At 42.8% G+C, this 22,041-nt stretch overlaps 1 protein-coding gene across 3 annotated transcripts in view; it reads left to right on the forward strand.

Moving 5' to 3' along the window:
• The first annotated feature begins 2,900 nt into the window (after positions 1-2,900).
• Positions 2,901-22,041, forward strand: part of HDAC1 (histone deacetylase 1) — a 31,274-nt gene continuing 12,133 nt past the window's right edge. For all 3 annotated transcript variants that reach the window (XR_005788039.1, XM_040467954.1, XM_040467945.1), the window contains exons 1-3: positions 2,901-2,949; positions 9,832-9,944; positions 20,482-20,599. Coding sequence is in view for 2 of the 3 variants with exons in the window: in XM_040467954.1 (XP_040323888.1) it covers positions 2,901-2,949; positions 9,832-9,944; positions 20,482-20,599 (280 nt within the window). In the remaining variant the exon portion in view is untranslated. The remainder of the gene's footprint in view (positions 2,950-9,831; positions 9,945-20,481; positions 20,600-22,041) is intronic.

A 22,041-nucleotide genomic window follows, 5' to 3' on the forward strand; every position in this document is an offset into this window, starting at 1 on the left:
CATTTGGCAAATACTTATTGGACATCTACTGTGTACCAGGCATGGTTCTGGGTCCATAGAATATACAATAGATTAAACAAACAAAATCTCTGTCCTTATGGAGCTTACATTCTAGTAAGGGAAGACAGACAATAAACATCGCCAAGAGTAAATGATACGGTATGGTGCTGACTGCTAAGGGGAAAATAAAACAGGGTAAGGGAAATTAGGAATGTCATCGCTGGGGGAGGTTTTCAATTTTAAACAGGGTGGTCTGGGAAGGCCTCATTGAGAAGGCGACTTTTGAGCAAATATTTGAAGGAAATGAGGGAGCAAGCCACAAGGTATGAGGCAGGAGCAGAGGGGGATGAGCAGCCTGAGGCAGAAGCTTCTTTGGCAAGCTCAGAGACCAAGGTCCTGAATGGGGGAGGGGGGGGGCCTGAGGGGCAGAGATCCTGTGTGGCCTGGGGCCTTGTGATCTTTGCAGGAACCATTTCAAGGAGACTTTTCGGGGATTTTTGCAGAGGCACGACATGATCTGACTTACATTTTAAAAGAATGGCTGCTACTAATGTCTTGAGTTAGTCAATTTACAAAACTGGGAAGATTTTGCATAAATCTCCAGATTTCTAGGGGCGCCTGGGTGGCTCAGTCGGTTAAGTGTCCAATTCTTGATTCATGATCTTGTGGTTTGTGAGGTTGGGCCCCAGAGTCGGGCTCTGCCTGGGTAGTGTGGAGGCTGCTTGGGATTCTCTCTCTCTCTTCTCTCTGTCCTGCCTCTGCTTGTGGGCATGCTCTCTCTCTCTCTCAAAATAAATAAATAAACATAAACACTATAGATTTCTACCTTCTCTTGAAAAAAAAAAAAAAAAAAAAAGGACGATTTGGCTTTATTGGATTTACCTGTCATGGAGCTGAGTAGTGGCCGCCCTCTTCGGGTGGGATTTGAGCTCTTTCTTTGCCAAAGTCCCTTCCACTCCCAGACAGTGACACTGAGTGTTAGTGGTTATTTATCATCATGCTTGCACTGTTGTTCTTATAATGAAGAGGAAAACGAAATGTTTTTTCCACCTATATTTCCATTAAAAAGTGACAAAAGATACCTGCAGATGGCACTGTGTTTGAAGAAAGATAGGGGAAAGGCATATTGCTTTATAAAAGTGAAAAAGGATCCAATTTTAGAAATATGCAAAGCACCTGAATCAAACTAATATAAATTAATATAAATCCGCTTATTTTACACCACCTGCCTCACCTCCGTAAGGATCTGAGTGTCTGATTCCTGTTCTGCATTTTATAAAATGTTGCCACACCCATGACCGCATCTGATCCCCACCCTCCTCTTCGTTCCTGCAGCCATAGAATTGGTGAACTTTGCATTGTTATCCTCTCCAATTTACAAAGAGGGAAGTGGGGCCAGGAAGGTTCCTAGCTGGGAAGCAGCAACACAGAACTGGAAATAGGGCTTATTCCCTGGCCCTTTAGCTGTTTTATAATAGAACTGCCAGTCTTAGATCTGTTACTTTTATAATTAGTGCCCCAAATGCTGTTCTCAAATGAGAAACACAAGTGCCCAAGCCCTCTTCAAAGGCTAGGGGCATAAAAACGTATCTTATGGACTACAGGACCATGAGTTTGTAACTTAGTTGGCACACAGATGGTAAGCATTTACTAATATTAATTTTGTGTTGTATTTGTTATTTTAATAGCTCATCACTGTGCTTTTCAGTCTTTCAGCTTTCAGTAATGAACAGTTGATGACTGATCGGTTTAGTGCAGTGTTTCTCAAGGGTAGGGTGAGAGCAATTTTTGCCCTGGAGACATTTTTGCAATGTCTGGAGACAATTTTGGTCATCGGTACTGGGGGTGAGAGTGGAGGTTGCTATTCACATCTAATGAGTAAGGGCCAAGGATGCTGCTAAACATCCTACAGGGCAGGGGACAGCCCCCTGCAACGAGGAATTATCCAGCTCCAAATGTCAGTAGCTTCAATAGCTTGAGAAATCCTGCTTTAGTATAAGGGGGCAATCAGTTCCCTCCTGTGTAAAGGCACTCTTCAGTCTTCCTGGGGTGGGTGGGTGGGTGTGTGTGTGTGTGTGTGTGTGTGTGTGTGTGTGTGTGTGTGTGTCTGCACTAGGGAGGTAGGCTTTGGAGTAAGAAAGGCTGGGTTCTACCCCTTTGTTAACAGTGTCTCTGGTGCACAGTAGGCATTCAAAAAACCTGTACTACTGAAAGCTGAATTTAATTACTAATTGTGTGACTCTGAGCAGGTCTCAAAGGTCTGAAGTTCATTATTCTTACCCGTAAAACGGGGATAAAAAGTCCTCTTCCAAAGCCGCTGTGAGCAATCATTGAGATAAACGTTGGTAACTCTATTCCACAGTACTCGGCCTAGAGCGGTTTTCTTTCCTTTGTCAGTTTACTTCTCCCTCTTCCAAACCTGTGTTCTAATCGACGTTCAGCCCTGTCATTAGCTGAGTGACCTTGTGCAAGTCACTTTCCCCCCCACAGGCCTCGGGTGATTCTCTATAAAATTACAAAGTTGGCTTCTGACCTCCAGGCACGCTTCCAACACCGAAACGGGACCGTGGAGTGTACGGATCTGCTTTCCTCCCCCGGGACTAATGGTACGGTCCCCGGGCAGTTTCCCCCACCCCCCTGTCGCAGACCTTGGTACAGGCCCAGGGGGCCCTCGGCTGCCTCTCAGGGCTGCCCTTGCCCCCAGCCGAGTTCCGGGCCGTCCTTGCGCAAGCTGATTGGCTGGAGCCGTGCCCGGGCTGCGCGGCTATAGGTGAGCCCGGGAGGGGACGGGCGGAGCGGGTTGGAGGCCCGCCCCCTCCTCCCCTGGGTCGGACGCTGAGCCGAGCCGCGGGCGGGAGGCCGGACGGACCGACTGACGGGAGGGACGGGAGCCGAGCAAAATGGCGCAGACTCAGGGCACCCGGAGGAAAGTCTGTTACTACTACGACGGTGAGCTCCGTGCGCGTGGCGGGGGCGGGGCCGCGCCGGGCCGGATCCAGGAGAGGGAGGCTGAGGAGATGTGAGCGGGGAGGCTGGGAGAGGCTGAGGCGTTGGGGAAAGGCTGAGAGAGGAGGCTGCGAGGAGGTCGAGGCTGAGAGAGGAGGCTGAGAGGAAGGAGGTCGAGACTGAGGGAGGAGGCTCAGAGGAAAGAGGTCAGGGTGAGGGAGGAGGCTGAGAGCAGGAGGTCGAGGCTGAGGGAGGAGGCTCAGAGGAAAGAGGTCAGGGTGAGGGAGGAGGCTGAGAGCAGGAGGTCGAGACTGAGGGAGGAGGCTCAGAGGAAAGGAAGGGAAGTCGAGGCCGAGGGAAGAGGCTGAGGCCGAGCGGGGGTCGTCTGGAGAAGCTTGGGGTAACTTGGTGGCGGGGGGCGGAGAAGGGGGGAATCCTCAGGAAGCTTTATGGGGAGAGTTTTAGTGGGACTCCTGGAGGGGAGGCTGAGTCTGAGCCGGGAGGCAGGATCTGGTGGAGAAGTGTGCAATGATCTATTTTCCTGCTGAGAATACAAAAGTCTTCCTCTGCCCCTTTGCTTCCTCATCCTTTTTGGTGAGAGTCCTGTGGAGTCCCCACCTCCTGTCACCAGCCTCCCCTCCCCCAGTCTCTGAGCTGGGCCTGCAGTTGCTGCTGGGAAATGGGGCCCCTGGGCTTGGAAGGAGAAAGTTGCAACCTGTTAAAACAGACTTTTTCATTTAACAAAAGCCTATGGAGCAGCTTACTCTGTACTAGGGATGATTAGCTGCTGGGACCATGGGGCTGATCAGGTCACTTCCCGTCTTCTTCTCAGTCTGGAAGGGGAGATAGACAGTGGCAGGGAACTGCTCTCCAGTGTCATGCTGGGATAAAGGAAAGCTCAGAGTGTTTTGGGAGCACAGAGGAGAGGTACTCAGCCCAGCCTGGGGAGTCAGGGAGGGAGGTGCCATCCTGGACCCGAAGAACAAGAGTTATTAGCCAAGCTCCCAGAAGGCAAAGGTGACAGTAAGTTTAGAGGTAAGAGAGAGGACAGCATTTTTGAAAGCAGGTGTGTGTACAGCATGGCTGAGGCATAGGTTTGAGGGCAGAGTGTAGAAGGTCAGGAAATAGGGTGGAGGGAAAGGTTGCAAGTGATGAGGCTTGAACCTCATGATCTGCGGACCAGATCATGAAGGGCTGGACACACTGTCTTAAGGAAGTTGGACTTTATTGTGAGTGCACTTGTGAATCATTGAAGTTTTATGCAGGTTGTGACATCATCAGATTTATACCTCAGACCTATCACTCTGAGACAAATTGAATTCGCCAGTGTACGGGTGAGGAAGACAGCAAGGATCCCAAACTTCTGGGTTGGGCAGTTTGATGTTGAGTGTTTGGAGAAGGTTATGTCAGTTAATAACTTTGGGGTTTGGGTTTTTTTAAGAAGTATTTTTTGAGGGCTATCTCTACTAGGGGATATCCAAGTAGAGGCATCCAGTAGGCAGTTGGCCATTCAGGTCGCCATTTTTATTTTTATTTTTTTCAATTAATTTTGAGAGAGAGAGAGAGAGAGGCAGAGTGCGAGCAGGGGCTGGGCAGAGAGAGAAGGAGACAAGAATCTGAGGCAGGCTTCAGGTTCTGAGCTGTCAGCACAGAGCCCAGTGCAGGGCTTGAACTCACTAGCCGTGAGATCGTAGCCTTAGCCGACGTCTGACGCTTAACCAACTGAGCCACCCAGGTGCCCCCAGGTTGGCCATTTAGAAGACAAAAATGAGAAGATAAAGATTTTTGGTAGTTGTCAGCATGCAGATGGTAATTTTAGTTATGGAAGAGGATACAATCACCCAAGAAGTTGTATAGCGTGGGAAGAGAAGAAGATCGGAGTGGAATTCTAAGGACATGCACTGAGGAAAAGTCTAGTGCCCTTCATGCTCTGTATTCCCCTGTCGTAGCACTTGTCACTGTGTGTTGGAATTGCCCATTTACTTGTTCGTTCTTCTTAGACAGTAATCTCCTTAGGGAAAGAGACCATGTCTTGTCTAGCTCTGTATGCTCAGCCCCCAGAACAATGCCTAGCTCAGAGTAGGCTGTCAATAAATACTTGCCGATTACATTGTACAGAGGGAATGTAAGTGAACCAGAAAGTCTTGGGTTACAGTAGCCAAAAGAAGGAAGGAGTGGCCAAGTGTTGGCAAGAACTGTTTTGTGTGTACAGTTTGGAACTGAAGTGAGATTGCGGTAGATTGAAGAATGAATGGATGGGTGAAGACAAGACATCAGATTGAACCCTTTTCTTTCTTTCTTTTTTTTTTTTTAATTTTTTTTTTAACATTTATTTATTTTTGAGACAGAGAGAGACAGAGCATGAACGGGGGAGGGTCAGAGAGAGGGAGACACAGAATCTGAAACAGGCTCCAGGCTCTGAGCTGTCAGCACAGAGCCCGACGCGGGGCTCGAACTCACGGACAGTGAGATCATGACCTGAGCCGAAGTCAGCCGCTTAACCGACTGAGCCACCCAGGTGCCCCAAGATTGAACCCTTTTCAAAGGAAGCTTGGTTGGGGCAGAGAGAGAGGGTTGTTGATACAGGGGGATGTAGTGGCTGAGAGTTGAGCATATTCAAAATTTGAATGGTAAATAGCCACGGGGAGGGGTTGAAGATACAGGAAAGAGAGGGATGGGTAATGATGGAGGTTCCTGAAGAGACCAGGTGAGATGGAAACCAGAGCACAGGTATGGGCACTAGCCTTCAGGGGGAAGTTTCTTCATGATGAGAGGCAAGGAAAAGTTCAAATGTAGGCAAGTTTGATGAAGAGAAAGTTGGAGGTTTTTTTTGTTTTTTTTTCAACGTTTATTTATTTTTGGGACAGAGAGAGACAGAGCATGAAGGGGGGAGGGGCAGAGAGAGAGGGAGTCACAGAATCGGAAACAGGCTCCAGGCTCTGAGCCATCAGCCCAGAGCCTGACGCGGGGCTCGAACTCACGGACCGCAAGATCGTGACCTGGCTGAAGTCGGACGCTTAACCGACTGCGCCACCCAGGCGCCCCTGAAAGTTGGAGTTTTCAAGATGAGGTAGATTATTATTTCTTTTCCTGTGAGTGGGGGGAGGGTAGTTGGTAGAGTAGGAATCTTGAGAGAGATAGCTGTGAAGTAGCTGTTGTGAAAGAGGGAGGTAGGAAAATAAATTTGGAAGAGTTGCTGGGCAGTGGTGAGGGCCTATTTGGGGCTGGAGCCTGCGACTTTGTAGCTGTATCGGTTTGCACTGTTTTATGATCTCTCCACCATTAGTTTCAAAAGAGAAAAAGTGGAAAGACTGCAGTTTTTAGGCAAGGGAGATTTCTTACTCCTTGAGAAACCGCTTGTGAGTTTTGCAGTGAGGTCACTAGCTTGGGACTCAGATTTGGTTCTGCCCCTCAGAAGCTTTGCAGTATTGGGCAAGTCACTTTACCTTTGCAGGCCTCAGGCCACTCTCCTATAAAACTGAAAAACTTTGAGAACAATGGGAGAAGCTTTCCACAAGTTTAAAGGTAGTATCTAAAGGAAAATGATTATTTCTTTTAAAAGTCTCTTAGCAACTGGATTAAAAGCTGTTAAGAAAAGGATGGTGTCTGGGCCCCACCCTCAGGTACTCCCCTAGCCTTCTAGATAAGTTATCTTAGTCCCCCAAGTCTAAGCCTTGGCTGAATTCAGGTTTGATAGGCAGAGGAGTTGCTGGGGATCAAGGCCCAGGCCAGAGACCTGGATAAGCCGTGATCTAATTATGTAACAGTAATGGTCATGTTACTGACTGCCTTCAAATTGGGTCTGCATCTGGATGTCTCAGCCAATGCCTTGAAAACCTATTCTGTCAATCCTCATAGCTGATAAGCTTGTCTGAGGGTCTCTGGGAGCAAAATTTTCTGCCTGCCTCCTCTGCTACTGCATCTCAAAGTCTGTCTCTATGGGACAAGGGTCCCAATTGAATGCCATCAAATACTGTACTCTGGCTTGCGACTCTGGCTAAGAGCACAGTTCCTGCCCTCAGAGGTCTGCCTAAGATTAAGAGAAGAGGATAAAAGGACATTAAACAAAAACTAAGGAAAACTAAGAAAATTTGAATAAAGCATGGGCTTCTTTTTAGTTAATGACACTGTATCAATATTGGTTCATTAACTGTAACAGATACTTCTTATTTTATCATGTAGAATGCGAATAATAGGGGAAACTGCCTATGAGGTATCTGAGAACTCTATCTTTGCAATTTTTCTGTAAATCTAAAATTGTTCTAAAAAGTAGTCTAATAAAAAGACAGAGAAGAGGGTGAGATCCTAAATATCCAACTGTTTAGAAGTTTCCCATTGTCCCAGGCCATGTCTATGACCAAGAGTATTGGAGTGTGGCTTGGATACTATTGGTGGCATTTCCCACAATGCATTGCTCCCTGGAATGAATTCTGTTACTCGTGCCACCAAACCACAGTGCATAAGAGGTTGGGACCTTCTTTTCACTGGTGCTCAAAGATCTGCCTCGTCTTGATGGACTTCTAAGGCGAGAGAGATCTATCCTTGGGTGTGCAGTTCACTTGATTTTTGTGCTGTTTTTTGGCTTTTAACTTTTTCATTAAAAATTTTTTTTTCTTAGGTTTATTTATTTTGAGAGAGAGAGCGTGCACAAGCAGAGAGGAAGGGCAAAGAGAGAGGGAGACAGAGGATCCAAAATGGGCTCTGTGCTGATAGCAGAGAGCCTGACGTGGGGCTCAAACTCAAGAACTGTGAGATTATGACCTGAGCCAAAATCAGATGCTTAACTGACTGAGCCACCCAGGCACCCCAGTTTTTTCATTTTTTTATAGTAAGCTCTGTGCCCAAGATGGGGCTTGACCTCACAACCCTGAGATCAAGAATCGCATGCTCTAGCAACTGAGCCAGCCAGGCGCCCCCACTTGATTTCTGGAATATTTGTTCCAGGAACTTTGTGGCAAGTAGATTCACAGAGCCCTCTGGTTTAAGTGCAAATTGAAGTAAGTATCTGGTAAACCCAATGTAGCTTTTAGGATACTGAATTTGGAGTCAGAAGAGTCGACTCCTGGATCAGTTATTGGTTGTGTGATCTTGAGCAGGCACTTAACCTCTCTGAATCTCACTGAGTTCAGTTCCTTGAATCTTTATTCAGCTTCTGTGATGTTTAGGGCATATTTGTCCTTGTCTTCAAGGAGCAGCCAGTCTTAGGAATATAAATAGATATGTAAGGGGACACCTGGGTGGCTTCAGTCAGTTCTAAGTGTCTAACTCTTGAGTTCAGCTCAGGTTGTGATCTCATGGTCATGGGATTGAGCCCCACATCAGGCTCCCCACTGATCTTGGAGCTTGCTTCGGATTCTCTTTCCCTCTGTGCCCCTCTTCTGCTCTTGTGCGCGTGCGCTCTCTCCCTCTCTCAAAATAAATAAATGAATAGATAAAAATAGATATGTAAATAATTCAGATACAAAACAAAATTTGTTAAGTGATATATACAAATTGTATACAGAGGAAAGGACCATTTATTTTGATCAGGAATATGTTTGGCACTTAAGCTGGGGTTTGTTGTATGAGGATCATCAGAAACGGAAGGACAATCCAGGTCAAAGGAACAGTCTGAACAAAGGCTACTTGGGTGTGAAGGTGAATGCCATGTTCAGGATGCTGATAATAATCTAGTGTGTTTAGAACAGAGATTGGCAAATTTTCTGTAAAGGGCCAAATAGTAAATATTTTTCACTTCGTGTGCCATATGGGTGGGTCTCTGTGGCAACTATTTACTCAGCTCTGTTATTATAATGTGAAAGCAGCCATAGACAATATTTAAACTAATGGGCATGGCTGTGTTCCAGTAAAATTTTATTTACAAAAAACAGGCAGCCAATTGTATTTGGCTCAAGGGTCATAGTTTGCCTATTCCACTTTGGAGCGGAGAACTGCGAAAGGGAGAAAGGGAGGGAGAGGGAGAGTGTTGTGGGTTGAATGCCAGGCTAGTGAAGTTGTTCTTTATCCTGTAGGAGATGGGGAGCCATTCAGGATTTTTTGAGCAGAGGAATGATGTTATGAAAGCTGTGTATTAGAAAAATAACTGGTCGTTGTAGTAGATAGTTTGAATTGAAGGCAGAGGAATCAATTAGAAGTCTTTTGCTATAGATGAAGCAAGAGATGATAAGAACTTAGTTTTCTTATTTATAAAATTAGAATAATACTTCCTGTTCTAACTATTTTATGGGGTTATTGTGAAGATCCAGTAAGAAAACTAATGTAAATGTGCTTTGACTCCATAAAGTGTCACAGCGTGATAAAGGTGAACTGTGACTTATAATAATTCTGAGTACTAACGGTTATTTTTCTGTTGTGGGAGTGAATTCTTTGGAGATATATAGTGGGGTGAGTCACTCACTGCCTGTTATTCCCGAGTAGCTTTGGAATGAACCCCTTACACTGTCTAGTTCCTGTGGACTAGACTTAACATCCTTAAATGCTGACCTCACCAGGGTCCTCTGCTTTTTTTTTTTTTTTTTTTAAATGTTTATTTAGAGCACGCATGCATGGAGGGGAGGGGTAGAGAGAGAGGGAGAGCAAGAGAATCCCAAGCAGGCTATGTGCTGTCAGCCCAGAGCCCAACTCAGGGCTCAAACTCACGAACCATGAGATCATGACCTGAGCCAAAATCAAGAGTTGGATGCTTAACTGACTAAGCCACCCAGGCGTCCCTGCTTGCTTTTTTTTTAAATTTTGGAGTTACCCTTCCTCAAGCTGGGTAGAATCTTGGAGACTAGAACGAAAGAGAAAAAGAATTTGACTAGGAGATAGTTATAAAGATTCCTGGATTCTCCTGGGAGTGTATGTCGAACTGTGTCACTGAAACTGTCACTCTTTTTTCTTCAGGGGATGTTGGAAATTACTATTATGGACAAGGCCACCCAATGAAGCCTCACCGAATCCGCATGACTCACAATTTGCTACTTAACTATGGTCTCTATCGAAAAATGGAAATATATGTGAGTTACTGGGAGCCCTACCCTCTCTAACCTCATCAGCTCTGGTCATAGTTATTCATCTCATTTTCTCAACTACTCATTCATCAAATGTGTTGAGTGGCTATTATGTGGCAGACACTGTAAATGATAGAGATTTCTGTTTTTAAAGGGTTCACTCCAGTGCTGGAGACTGACATGTATACAAATAAGTTGTACTACAGTCTATTATAAGTGCAATAATTAAAAAATGTACAAGATGCAGAGATAATAAAGAGTGAAGGAGGAAGGGAGCCTTGGAATGTTTTCTAGAGGTGATATCTGAGCACAATTTTAGAGACTGAATAGAATTTAGCCTGGAGTTCAGGAGGAGACTGACATTCTAGACCAAGGGAAAAGCATAGACAAAAGGCAAAAAGAGGTGAGAACAATATGATGTGTTGGGGAACTGCTACAAGTAGTTTGATGCACAAGCAGTACTGTAGTGTAAAGTTCACAGGTATGAGTGAGGGGACCTAGAACTGGAGAGGCCAGAAAGGATTGGATGTGCTGTGCTATGTGACAAGCAGCTCTGATGGGCAAGAGTCAAAAAATCCAACGTTGAAATGGGGATTGTGTTGAACTAGACGCCCAAGTCTCTACTGGGCGTTACTGGAGAGCATAGACTATCTAAGTTCTTTAAAAAAAAAATTTTTTTTAATGTTTGTTTATTTTTGAGAGAGAGAGAGAAAGAGACAGAGTGCAAACAGGGGAGGGGCAGAGAGAGAGGGAGACACAGAATCGGAAGCAGGCTCCAGGCTCTGAGTTGTCAGCACAGAGCCCAAAGCAGGGCTGGAACCCACGAACCGTGAGATCATGACCTGAGCCGAAGTTGGATGCTTAACCGAGTGAGCCACTCAGGCTCCCCTAGACTGTCTAACTTCTTGACTCAGTTCCAGCTGATTTTTGCCCATCTACAAGTTTTTAAAGAGAAGCTGGAAATCCACATTATTATGTAAAATTGCCTGGGTTTCAAATATTGACCCAAGTTGGTTTTTTGGTTTTGTTTTTTGTTTTTTAAAACATGTTTGAACAAAAACACATCAGTACATCTGTGGACTAAATTTGGTCCAAAGGTTCCCAGTTTGAACCTCTTCTGGAGGCAGTGAGGAAAAAGTAATGGATTTTGTTTTATTTTATTTTTTTAAGTATTTATTTATTTATTTATTTATTTTAATGTTTATTCATTTTTGAAAGACAGAGAGAGACAGAGCACAAGCAGGGGTGGGGTGGAGAGAGAGGGGGACACAGAATCCGAAGCAGGCTCCAGGCTCTGAGCCGTCAGCACAGAGCTCGACACGGGGCTCGAACTCACAAACCGCGAGATCATGACCCGAGCCGAAGTAGGACACTCAACCGACTGAGCCACCCAGGCGCCCTTAAGTTTTTTTTTAATGTTTATACCTGCCATGGGGCTCGATCGCACAATCACAAGATCAAGAGTCTCCTACTCCACCAACTGAACCAGCCAGGGGCCCCCAGGCATGCATTTTAGAAGGAGGGAAGCCAGTTACGAGGCTGTTGCAAAGATCCAAATGAGAAAATCAAAAAGGGCTGAGGACTCGTGTTGCCTTATGGTTAGAGCCTAAGAGTCTGTGGTTGAAGTCTGTGCCGGCAGCTTAAGTATCCTAGCAACAGCAGTATCCTTCCTCACCATTCCAGAGACTGAAAGAAGATGAGTCTTCTGTCTCAGATGGCCATGTTATGTCCCCAGAGCCACTGGAGGCAGCTGAGGAAGCAAGGAGGGAAGGGAGACAGAGGAGCAGACGGACCTTGGGACCAGAGAGCTTTTTCAGGTGTAAAAGGCAGCTGGGAATGAAAAACATAAAAAAGGTAGCAGAGGCTTTGAGGGACTTTAGGGAGGAGACTAACATTTAGATAAAGAGAGGATACCTAAACATGGAATAGCAAGCACCAAGACCTTCCGGAGATGCCTCTTGCACGTGTATACCATGCTAATCTGGCCATGACTTGTCTCCTTTCCTGCTACTCCCCTCTCAGAACCCTCCAAGTCAGCCAGATCAGATTCTGCCTCTTTCCACCCGATCCTGATTGGGAGGAGTATTTAATCTGCCAGTCATATCTTACTCATCTTCAAAAGTCACCTCAAGCCCTCTTTCTTTCATTCAACAGATTTTTGTTGAGTACTTGTCATACTCCAGGGACTATATTAACCTCCATGAGTGATATTGAGATACTAAAAAATGGATCCTATCTTCAAGTGAGAGGAAAAATAAACTAACATTTATTGAAGATTGCTAGTTCTAAGCCAGAGCCACTTGTTATTTTGTGTAATCCATATAGCAACCTTAATTTATAGATGAGAAAACAAGGTCAGAGAGGATAATTAACAGGTTCAAAATCACAAAATCACATGAACTAAGACTCCAACTCAGATATATCTGGTTCCAGAGTCTTTATCTGTTCATTTGTCCTATTCCCTCTTCCCAAGCAGCATTTTAACAAGAAGCCGAGAGGTAGAATGTCTCAAGATTTTTTGGTGATGTCATCACGGACCCAGGCTTATTCTGTTTATCCTTCTGCTCAATCATCCTTAGTTTATTTGATTTTATCCTTTTGTTTTTTGCCTTGAAATCACATAATGGCTGTCTTAGCTCCAAGTACCATGTCTTCATATGACAGAATCCAAAGAGGAAGGAAACAGGCAAAATGGATCATTTTCTACTATTTCCACACACACCCCTCCCCTTTTTATTAAATAGCAAAACCCTTCCTAGAAGTTTCCCAACAGATCTCCCTTTAAATCTCATTGGGTCATTTGCCATCCTTAGACTATTCACCGGCAATTGGCTTAGACTAATCACATTTGATCCCTTCGGCTGAGTACATTAACACCCAACCAAATTGAGATCTGTTAACAAGAAGGTAGAGAATGGCTCTTTGGGAAGCATCTAACAGTGGCTGTCATAGAGATAATAAATAATATCTTACTGGAAATTACTTCATCCGTGTGGTACTCTTATTGTAAACTTGTAAAACAAAATTCCAGTATAATCTCTTTCTTAAAAATCTAGACTTGCTCTCTTTAGTGTGATCTGTTTCCTTCTTTGGCCACTGAGTATGAATCTTCTTCAGTCTTCTTCCCCCAACAGTTCATCCCTTCTAGACTTCTCTGGGCTGTGATCCTAGTTTTCTTTTCCCAAAGCACAGATAGCCATTTTAGTATATGTCCTGAAATTGATGGCTTTTTGGGTCAATCCTAGAAGAAGCTCCTTAGACTTCTTACAGAAGTTGTTGTATTCTGGGGCACCTGGCTGGCTCAGTCAGTAGAGAATGCACCTCTTGATCTTGGGGTTGTAAGTTTGAGCCCTACAGTGGGTGCAGAGATAACTTAAAAACAAAATCTTTAAAGGGGGGGAAAAAAAGCAGTTTCTGTATTCCATCTCTGTACCTGAAGGAGACATGTTGAAGTCTTTCACACAGTTGGTCCCTCCCCCAATTCTGCCTCCACACATCTAATTAATCTCTCCCAGAATCTACATCCTCATTTTTCATCCAGGAACCTTCTTATTTACATAATCAACAATTCTGCTCTCTTCCTTGCCTTGGATGCTAATTTTGTATATTCCCAGGCTTCTTATTCATCGCCTTCTGTTCTTTTGTGCTTTTTTTTAAAAATGTTTTTATAAAATATTGAGTAGATATGAAAAAATTTTTATAAAATATGTGGAAGGTATAAAGAATCACAATTCACTTAATACCACCTAGTTTAAGAAAACAAACATTGCCATGACTGCTAAAGCCCCTATATGCTCTTCCCTGATCCTGTCTACTTTCTTCTTCCCCAGAGTTAACCTCTGTCCTGAATTTGGGACTTATTATTTCCTTGCTTTTATTTGTTTGTTTGTTTGTTTGTTTATTTATTTATTTAAAATTTTTGTTATTTTAGAGACAGCGTGTGTGCAAGCAGGGGAGAGGGGTGGGGGGACAGAGAGAGAGAATCTTAAGCAGGCTCCATGCTCCCCGCAGAGTCCCAACTGGAGCTGGATCGCACAACCTGAGCCGAAATGACCCGAGCCGAAATGCAGAGTCAGATGCTCAACGAACTGGGCCACCCAGGGACCCCTATTTCCTTGTTTTTTAAAAATAATTTTGCCAGTGGGCGCCTGAGTGGCTCAGTTGGTTGAGTGTCCGACTTCGGCTCAGGTCATGATCTCGCGGCCAGTGAGTTCGAGCCCTGCGTCGGGCTCTGTGCTGACAGCTCAGAGCCTGGAGCCTGTTTCAGATTCTGTGTCTCCCTCTCTCTCTGACCCTTCCCCATTCATACTCTGTCTCTCTCTCTGTCTCAAAAATAAATAAACGTAAAAAAAAATTAAAAAAATAATTTTGCCAGTATGTATTTTTAAACGATACATGTTTTAGTTTTACGTGTTTGAATATCATGTAAATGGAATCATACAGTATTATTATGTGACTTACTTGCCTTTTTTGTTCAACATTTTCCTGAGAGTCATACATGTTGATGGATGTAGCTAGACTTATTTTCACTGAAAGAATATACTACAGGACATATGCACATATTTACCCTTATTAGATAATGTTAAAATGGTTTTCAGTTGCCACCAATGTAGAATTAAAGTTGCTCTCAGTCCTTGCCAACACTTAATATTGTCATATTTAATTTTTTTGTCTGTTTAGGTTGGTGTGAAATGATACTTACTATGCTTTTGATTAGTATTTCCCTGTTTACTAGGGAGATTGAGGATCTTTCTGTATGTTTGTTGGTCATTCAGTTTTCCTTATTGAAGTCCCTATTCAAGCCTTTTATCCATTTTCTTATTCGATTGTTCTGTTTTTGTTTTTGTTTTGATTGGGCCTTAGATACACAGAATTGAAATAAACATTATCCTTGGCTCATAAGCATCAAAAGAAGGTCCATTTTTGGTCTTTTTGAAATACGTATTTTACTGTTTATTCATTAACTTAAATATTTTCATAGTGCTATGAATATCCATATTCCTACACCCCAATCACTCTTCTAAATTTTGTGTTTATTATACTCTTGCTTTAAAAAAAAAAATGTTTATCCTGGGGCGCCTGGGTGGCTCAGTTGGTTGGGCGACTGACTTCAGCTCAGTTCATGATCTTGTAGTTTGTGGGTTCGAGCCCCGCGTCGGGCTCTGTGCTGACAGTTCAGAGCCTGGAGTCTGCTTCCTTTTCTGTGTCTCCCTCTCTCTGGCCCTCCCCTGCTCACGCTCTGTGTCTCTCTGTCTCTCAATAATAAATAAATATTAAAAAAATTTTTTTAAATGTTTATCCTGTGTATATATGCCGAAACAATATATAGTAATTATTCACTTGTTTTTGAACTTTTTAAAAAAGGTGTCATACTGGGGCACCTGTGTGGCTTGGTTGGTTAAGCATCCAACTTCGGCTTAGGTCCTGATCTTGCGGTCTGTGAGGTTGAGCCCTGCGTTGGGCTCTGCTGACAGCTCAGAGCCTAGAACCTGCTTCAGATTCTGCGCCTCCCCCAGTCACACTCTGTCTCTCATTCGAAAACAAATTAAAAAAAAAAAAAAACATTAAAAAAAAAAGGTGTCATACTATGTAATCTTCTGGGACTTGCTTGGTTTTTTTTTCTTTTTTTAAGTTTATTTATTTATTTATTTTTAGTAATTTCTATACCCAGTGTGGGGCTTGAACTCCCGACCCTGTGATCAAGTCACACGTTCTCCCAACTGAGCCAGCCAGGTGCCCCCTATGTCTTGCTTTTATCACACAATATTATGTTATGAAAATCCATCCACCTTGCATATAGCTTTAGTTCTTCCACTTTTCTCTGATGAGTAATATCTTATTGTCATTATACTTCAGTTTATCTGTTTTTCCATTCTTAATTTGTGTCTAGTTTTTTAATGTTGTGAGCAGCGCTTTGAATATTCTTGTACATGTTTCAGTTCACACAAGCAAAAATTTTGGCTGTTTCTCTAGTACTAGAATTGCTGGACTGCAGGGTATGTGAATATTAAATGCCTCGTTGCTTTTCATTGTGGTCAAATGAATTTATAGTCCCACTGGCAATGTATAAGAGATACCTTGATTCATATCCTTTCCTATACTTGGAATTAGACTTTAAATTTTGCCAACTAAATGAGTGTGAACAGTATGTGATTGTGATCTTGATTTGCATTTCACTAATAACGAGTGAAACTGAGTATCTCTTCGTATGTTTATTAACTATTTGTGTGTCCTCTACTGTGAAATGTTTTTTCCTTTGCCCATTTTTCTCTTTTTGGTTGTTTGGCTTTCTTTTTCTTACCAGTTTGTAGTAGTTCTTTTTCTGGTATAGATAGTCCAGTGGCCATACATTGCTCCAAATATCTTCTGTTTTGGTTTTGCCTTTTCACTCTAAAGTATCTTTAATGAACAGAGATTCTTGATTTTAATATAGTTATATTATTTCCTTTATAAGTGCTTTTTGTGTTTTAAGAAATCCTTCCCTTGGGGTGTCTGGCTGGCTCAGTCAGAAGAGCAGGCGACTCTTGATCTCAGGGTCATGAGTTCAAGCCCTGTGTTGGGCATAGAGCTTACTTAAAAAATAAAAATAAAAATAAAAGCTTTATAGGTTTGCCTTCACATGTATTTACTATATCTAGAATAGATTTTTATGTCCATTGATGGATGAATGTATAAAGAAGATGTGGTATTTACATACAGTGGAGTATTAGCAATCAAAAAGAATGAAATCTTGCCATTTGCAACTACGTGGATGGAACTAGAGGGTATTATCCTAAGCGAAATTAGTCAGAGAAAGACAAATATCATATGACTTCACTCATACGAGGACTTTTAAGATACAAAACAGATGAACACAAGGGAAGGGTAGCAAAAATAATATAAAAACAGGGAGGGGGACAAAAACATAAGAGACTCTTAAATATGGAGAACAAACAGAGGGTTACTGGAGGGGTTGTGGGAGGGGGGATGGGCTAAATGGGTAAGGGGCACTAAAGAATCTACTTCTGAAATCATTGTTGCACTATATGCTACCTAACTTGGATGTAAGTTAAAAAAATAAAATAGAATCGATTTTTAAATATAGTCTGAAGTAAGAATCCACTGAAATTTTTTCATTCCGCAAATACTTATTAAGCACCTGCTTTGTGCCAGGCATTGTGTATGGGTCTGTTTTTGGGCCTGTGTTCTGTTGACTTGGTCTGTTTATTGACGCATATGCCAGTACCCAGTGCTTAATTGTGATAGCTCTTCAGTAAGTTTTGACATCTAGTAGCACAAGTCCTCCCACTTTGTTCTTAAAAAAAAACAACTGACTTACTATTTGCCCTTTGTGCTTCTTTTCTTTTTTTAATATTTATTTATTTAAATGGCAGTATTCTTTTTTTAATGTTTATTTATTTTTAATGTTTTACTTATTTGAGAGAGAGGGAGAGAGAACGTGAGCAGGGGAGAGGCAGAAAGAGGGGGGCGGACAGAGGATCCAAAGCGGGCTCTGTGCTAACAGCAGAGAGCCTGATGCAGAGTTCGAACTCATGAACTGAGACATGAGATCATGGCCTGAGCTGAAGTCAGACGTTTAACCAGCTGAGTCACCCAGGAGCCCTTTGAACTGCTATATAAATTTTAGAACTCATCAAGTGCTGGGATTTTGGTTGTAATTTTATTGGATCTTTACATCATCTTTTTTGTTTTGTTTTTAAGTTTTTTATTTATTTAAGTACTGTCTACATCCTATGTGGGGTTCACACTTAAAACTCTGAGATCAAGAGTTGCATGGTCCTCTGACTGAGCCAGCCAGGCACCCGTGAATCTTTATACCATCTTAGGGAGAATTGATATTTTGAAAATATTTAGCCTTTGCATCAGTGAACATGGCATATTTCCATTTATTTGGGTCCTTTTATTTTATTTTTTATTTTATTTACGTCTTGTCTGTTTTTTTAGAGGGAGGGAGAGCACGCAAGGAGGGGCAGAGAGAGGAGACAGAGAATCCCAAGCAGGCTGTGCCCTGTCAGCACAGAGCCTGAGGCAGGACTTGATCTCAGGAACTGTGAGATCGTGACCTAAGTGGAAGTTGGACACTCAACCGACTGAGCCACCCAAGCCCCCTAGATTTTTTTTTTTTAATGTTTATTTATTTTGGGGAGAGAGAGCTCAAGAGCACATGCACGCACAGGGGAGGGGCAGAGAGAGTCAGGGACAGGGTATCAGAAGCAGGCTCTGTGCTGTCATCAGAGAGCCCAATGCAGGCTTGAACTCACAAACTGTAAGATCATACCCACACCAAAGTTGGATGCTTAACTGACTGAGTCACCCAGGCACCCCTAGAAATTTTTTCAAAGTAATTACAAAAATTTTGTTTTTCATGTTTATTTTTGAGAGAGAGAGCGAGCGCGCGCGTGCGAGTGTGCACAGGGGAGGGGTAAAGAGGGAGACAGAGAATCCCAAGCAGGCTTTGCACTGCCAGTGCAATGCCTTATGTGGGGCTTGAATTCACAATCCAGGAGATCATGACCTGAGCTAAAATCACGAGTCTCTTGCTCAACTGACTGAGCCACCCAGGCTCCCCTCCAAGTACTTCTTTTTAATGCTATCATAAACTATCTTTTAAAATTTTTATATTTAGGTTGTTTACTGGTATAGAGAAATGTAGTGCAATTCTTTTTTATTTAGACATATATCCAGGGTCTCTGTAGATCTCTTTCTACTACCTGTTGTTTTTGTGAGCTCTCACTCGTAGTGCTTTGTTTCCTTGCATGTTTTGTAATTTTTGACTCTGCGGTCATATTTTTTGGAACTTTGTGGCCTGGGATGAAGACAGGTTCTTAAAGCAAGATTTGCCTTTACTTTGTAAAAGAGGTAGCTTTTGAGATGGGCTTTGTCCTTGTTGAATGTAGTACATGAGGAACATGGAATCAAGGGGTGGCTACTGTCTTAAAAATTGGGTAGTTGGTGGTGAGAATAGGAACCCTGGGAAAGAAGAGCATAGGAGAAATAAAGCAGTGGATGCAGTCAAGATTATGGAGGAGGTGTAATGAAAGGGATGGGCTGCGGATTGAAATGGAAGTCAAGAAAGGGTGTTGTTAAGGATTATAATGAGTTTCTCAACCTGAGTGGATATTTGTGTCATTAACAAGAATATTAAAAGAGAAGTCTGGAAGTTAAATATGAATGCCTCTCTATAAGTTGTTAGATCCAGTTGAATTTGAAGTGCCTCTAGGATTCACAGGTGGAGCTGGCTGGAAGGTTGTTGGAATTGTGAATCTGGAGCTCAGAACAGAAATCAAGATGGAGTGAGTCTGGGCAGGCATCTATATAGAAGGTAGAGTTAAAGCTCCATCTACAACATTGCCATGAGGGTAAAAGGCTTAATACAATAAAAACAACTTCGGGGGCTCCTGGGTGGCTTAGTCAGTTGAGCATCTGACTTCAGTCCGGGTCATGATCTCACAGTTTGTGCCTGGCATCGGGCTCTGTGCTGACAGCTCAGAGCCTGGACCTTGCTTTGGATTCTGTCTCCCTCTCTCTCTGCCCCTCCCCTGCTCATACTCTGTCTCTTTCTCTCTCAAAAATAAATAAACGTAAGCAAACAAACAACTTAGTATTTGGAGCCAAGTCTTGCTTCTTTCACTATGAGTGTGGTATATAAAACAGTATCCACCTTTTAGTCTTACATTCTGCCTTATACTGAGGATTAAACAAGCACCAAATAGTGCCTGGAGCCCGACCTCTGGGTTTCTATCCCAGTTTACCAACTGTGTAGCTTTGGGCAAATTACTTAACCTCCCTGTGGGCAGAGTGAGGATAATAATAGTATGGAGTTTAAGAGGTTGTTGTAAGGATCACAAAATCACATACAGTGCCTGGCACAGGGTAAACAATGTTATATGTGTATTGAAAATGCTTTATAAAGATATTCATAATTGGAAGAGCAGAGGGTCATCTTCAAAGAAGACCTACCTTTAAGGGATGAGAGGAAGAAAAGAGAATTTTTAAAAAGAGGGAAAGAGGACTCAGAATGTTGGGATAATCAGGAAATGACCATGTCAAGGAAGGTTCAGTGGGGAGGGTGTGATGAGAATTGTTGTGATGATGATTTATAAAAGATTTCCTATCTATTTCAGTTATTGTTAGTCACCTCTTTTTCTTAAACTCTTGGAGCCTTTTGGACCATAACTATTTAAAAAGAAATAAGAGTTTGTAAGCATTTCACAATTTACAAAGAGATTTAACTATCTCCTCCAATTCTCACACTGTTAGGTAGAAGTTGTTGCCTCTATTTAGTAAGTGAGAAAATTGAGGCTCACAAGGTAGACTTGCCCAAGTAACAGAGCTTGAGTTGCAGTTCTGTTTTTTGATACTGAATCTCCTTTGATAATCCTATATGCCTAATTAGATCACAAGTTTCCTGAGGCATTAATCTAATCAGTAATTCCTTGCCTAGCTCAATGCTGGGTGGCTCTTCTCTTCGTGTTCAAAGTAGACTAAGTGAAGAGTGGCTTGGGTCTGGAATAACATGTTCTTTCTCCCCTCTTCCCTCTAGCGCCCTCACAAGGCCAATGCTGAGGAGATGACCAAGTACCACAGTGACGACTACATTAAATTCTTGCGCTCCATCCGCCCAGATAACATGTCTGAGTACAGCAAACAGATGCAGAGATGTAAGTCCATTCTGTTCCCTCCTTACTCGCAAGGCCCCAGTTGGATCTGCCCTTCAGTTGCAGAGGCTTACCCTGCCTTCCCTTGTATCTCCCATTCATCCCACGCTTGATTTCCCCTGCCTTCCAAGGATGCCAAAGTGCAGCTCTTTTCTCCAGTCTAGCTTTCCTTGTTTCTTGATTATAAAGAATAGTGTTTGATCTTTGTCTAGTTAGGTTCACAACAATATGCCAAGAAAACCGTAATTATTGTGATGGAAAACGCACTGACGTAGGAGAGGGAGACAGAGATAGAAGTCCCAGCTCTGACTCTTAACTGACCAGGCTGGTCACTTCCCCTCAGATTTTTCTTTCGTAAAATGGACTGGATGTCATCCCATACAACTATAACTGCTCTCACTTTGTATTAATTGAGAATCGAGGGGCCACTTAGGACAGATTCTAGATGATGTAATCTTTGAGTTGAGGTGATTCTACCCCTGCTTCCTGAGACTTGAAACAGGTGTCATCTCGGAAGCTACACTCAGTTTGTAGGAATTAATGAGGCTTATTTTAGCTATGGGAGAAAATGTGTTTAAATTTGGAAAAAACTTATATCTGACTTCTCCCTGTGTTATTTTAGAAATTATCTCTTAGCACCTAATATCTCATATAATAAAACAATGAAACAGCATTGTCCACAAGTTTTGATTAGCTTGTAACAGTTTATTTGGAAATATCAACAAATCTGTGACACTTGTTGCTACTGGCCACAAGGTAGTCTGATTCCCAAGGCAGAAAGTTTATTTGTTATAATAGTTGTGCAGTTGTAATGATTACAGAACCACAGAGACCTTTTTCATTTTTTTATTTAAAGTTTTTTAATATTTATTTATTTTTGAGAGAGAGACACACACAGAGAGTGAGCGGGGGAGGAGCAGAGAGAGAGGGAGACACAGAACCTGAAGCAGGCTCCAGGCTCTGTGCTGTCAGCAGAGTCTGATGTGGGGCTCGAACTCATGAACTGTGAATCATGACCTGAGTCAAAGTCGGACGACTTTAACCGACTGAGCCACCCAGGTGCCCCTATAGTTTTTTGTTTTTGTTTTTGTTTTTGTTTTTACAGAGGCCTTTTTTAAAGTATTATTACCACCCACAACTCCAGGAGCTGCTGCCCCTGTAAGTGCAGTATTTGCTCTTTGAATTGGCAGGATCTTATTTCCTTCCAAGATGAGACAAATTCCTTTCTTTGCTCTAGATGGCTTTAGAGCTTTTCATAACCTGTCGAGGCCAGTGATCAGGCTCCACTGTCAGCAAAGAGGACTCTCATTAGAGAAGCAGCTTGGTATTGAGGCAAGAAAATGAGTTATTTTTTGTTTAAAAAAAAATTAAAAAAAAAATTTTTTTTAACATTTATTTATTTTTGAGACAGAGACAGAGCATGAACGGGGGAGGGTCAGAGAGAG

The sequence above is a fragment of the Herpailurus yagouaroundi genome, unplaced genomic scaffold (assembly GCF_014898765.1).
Source record: "Herpailurus yagouaroundi ecotype Mexico unplaced genomic scaffold, PumYag 77, whole genome shotgun sequence".
In the NCBI taxonomy this organism is placed as follows: domain Eukaryota; kingdom Metazoa; phylum Chordata; class Mammalia; order Carnivora; family Felidae; genus Herpailurus; species Herpailurus yagouaroundi.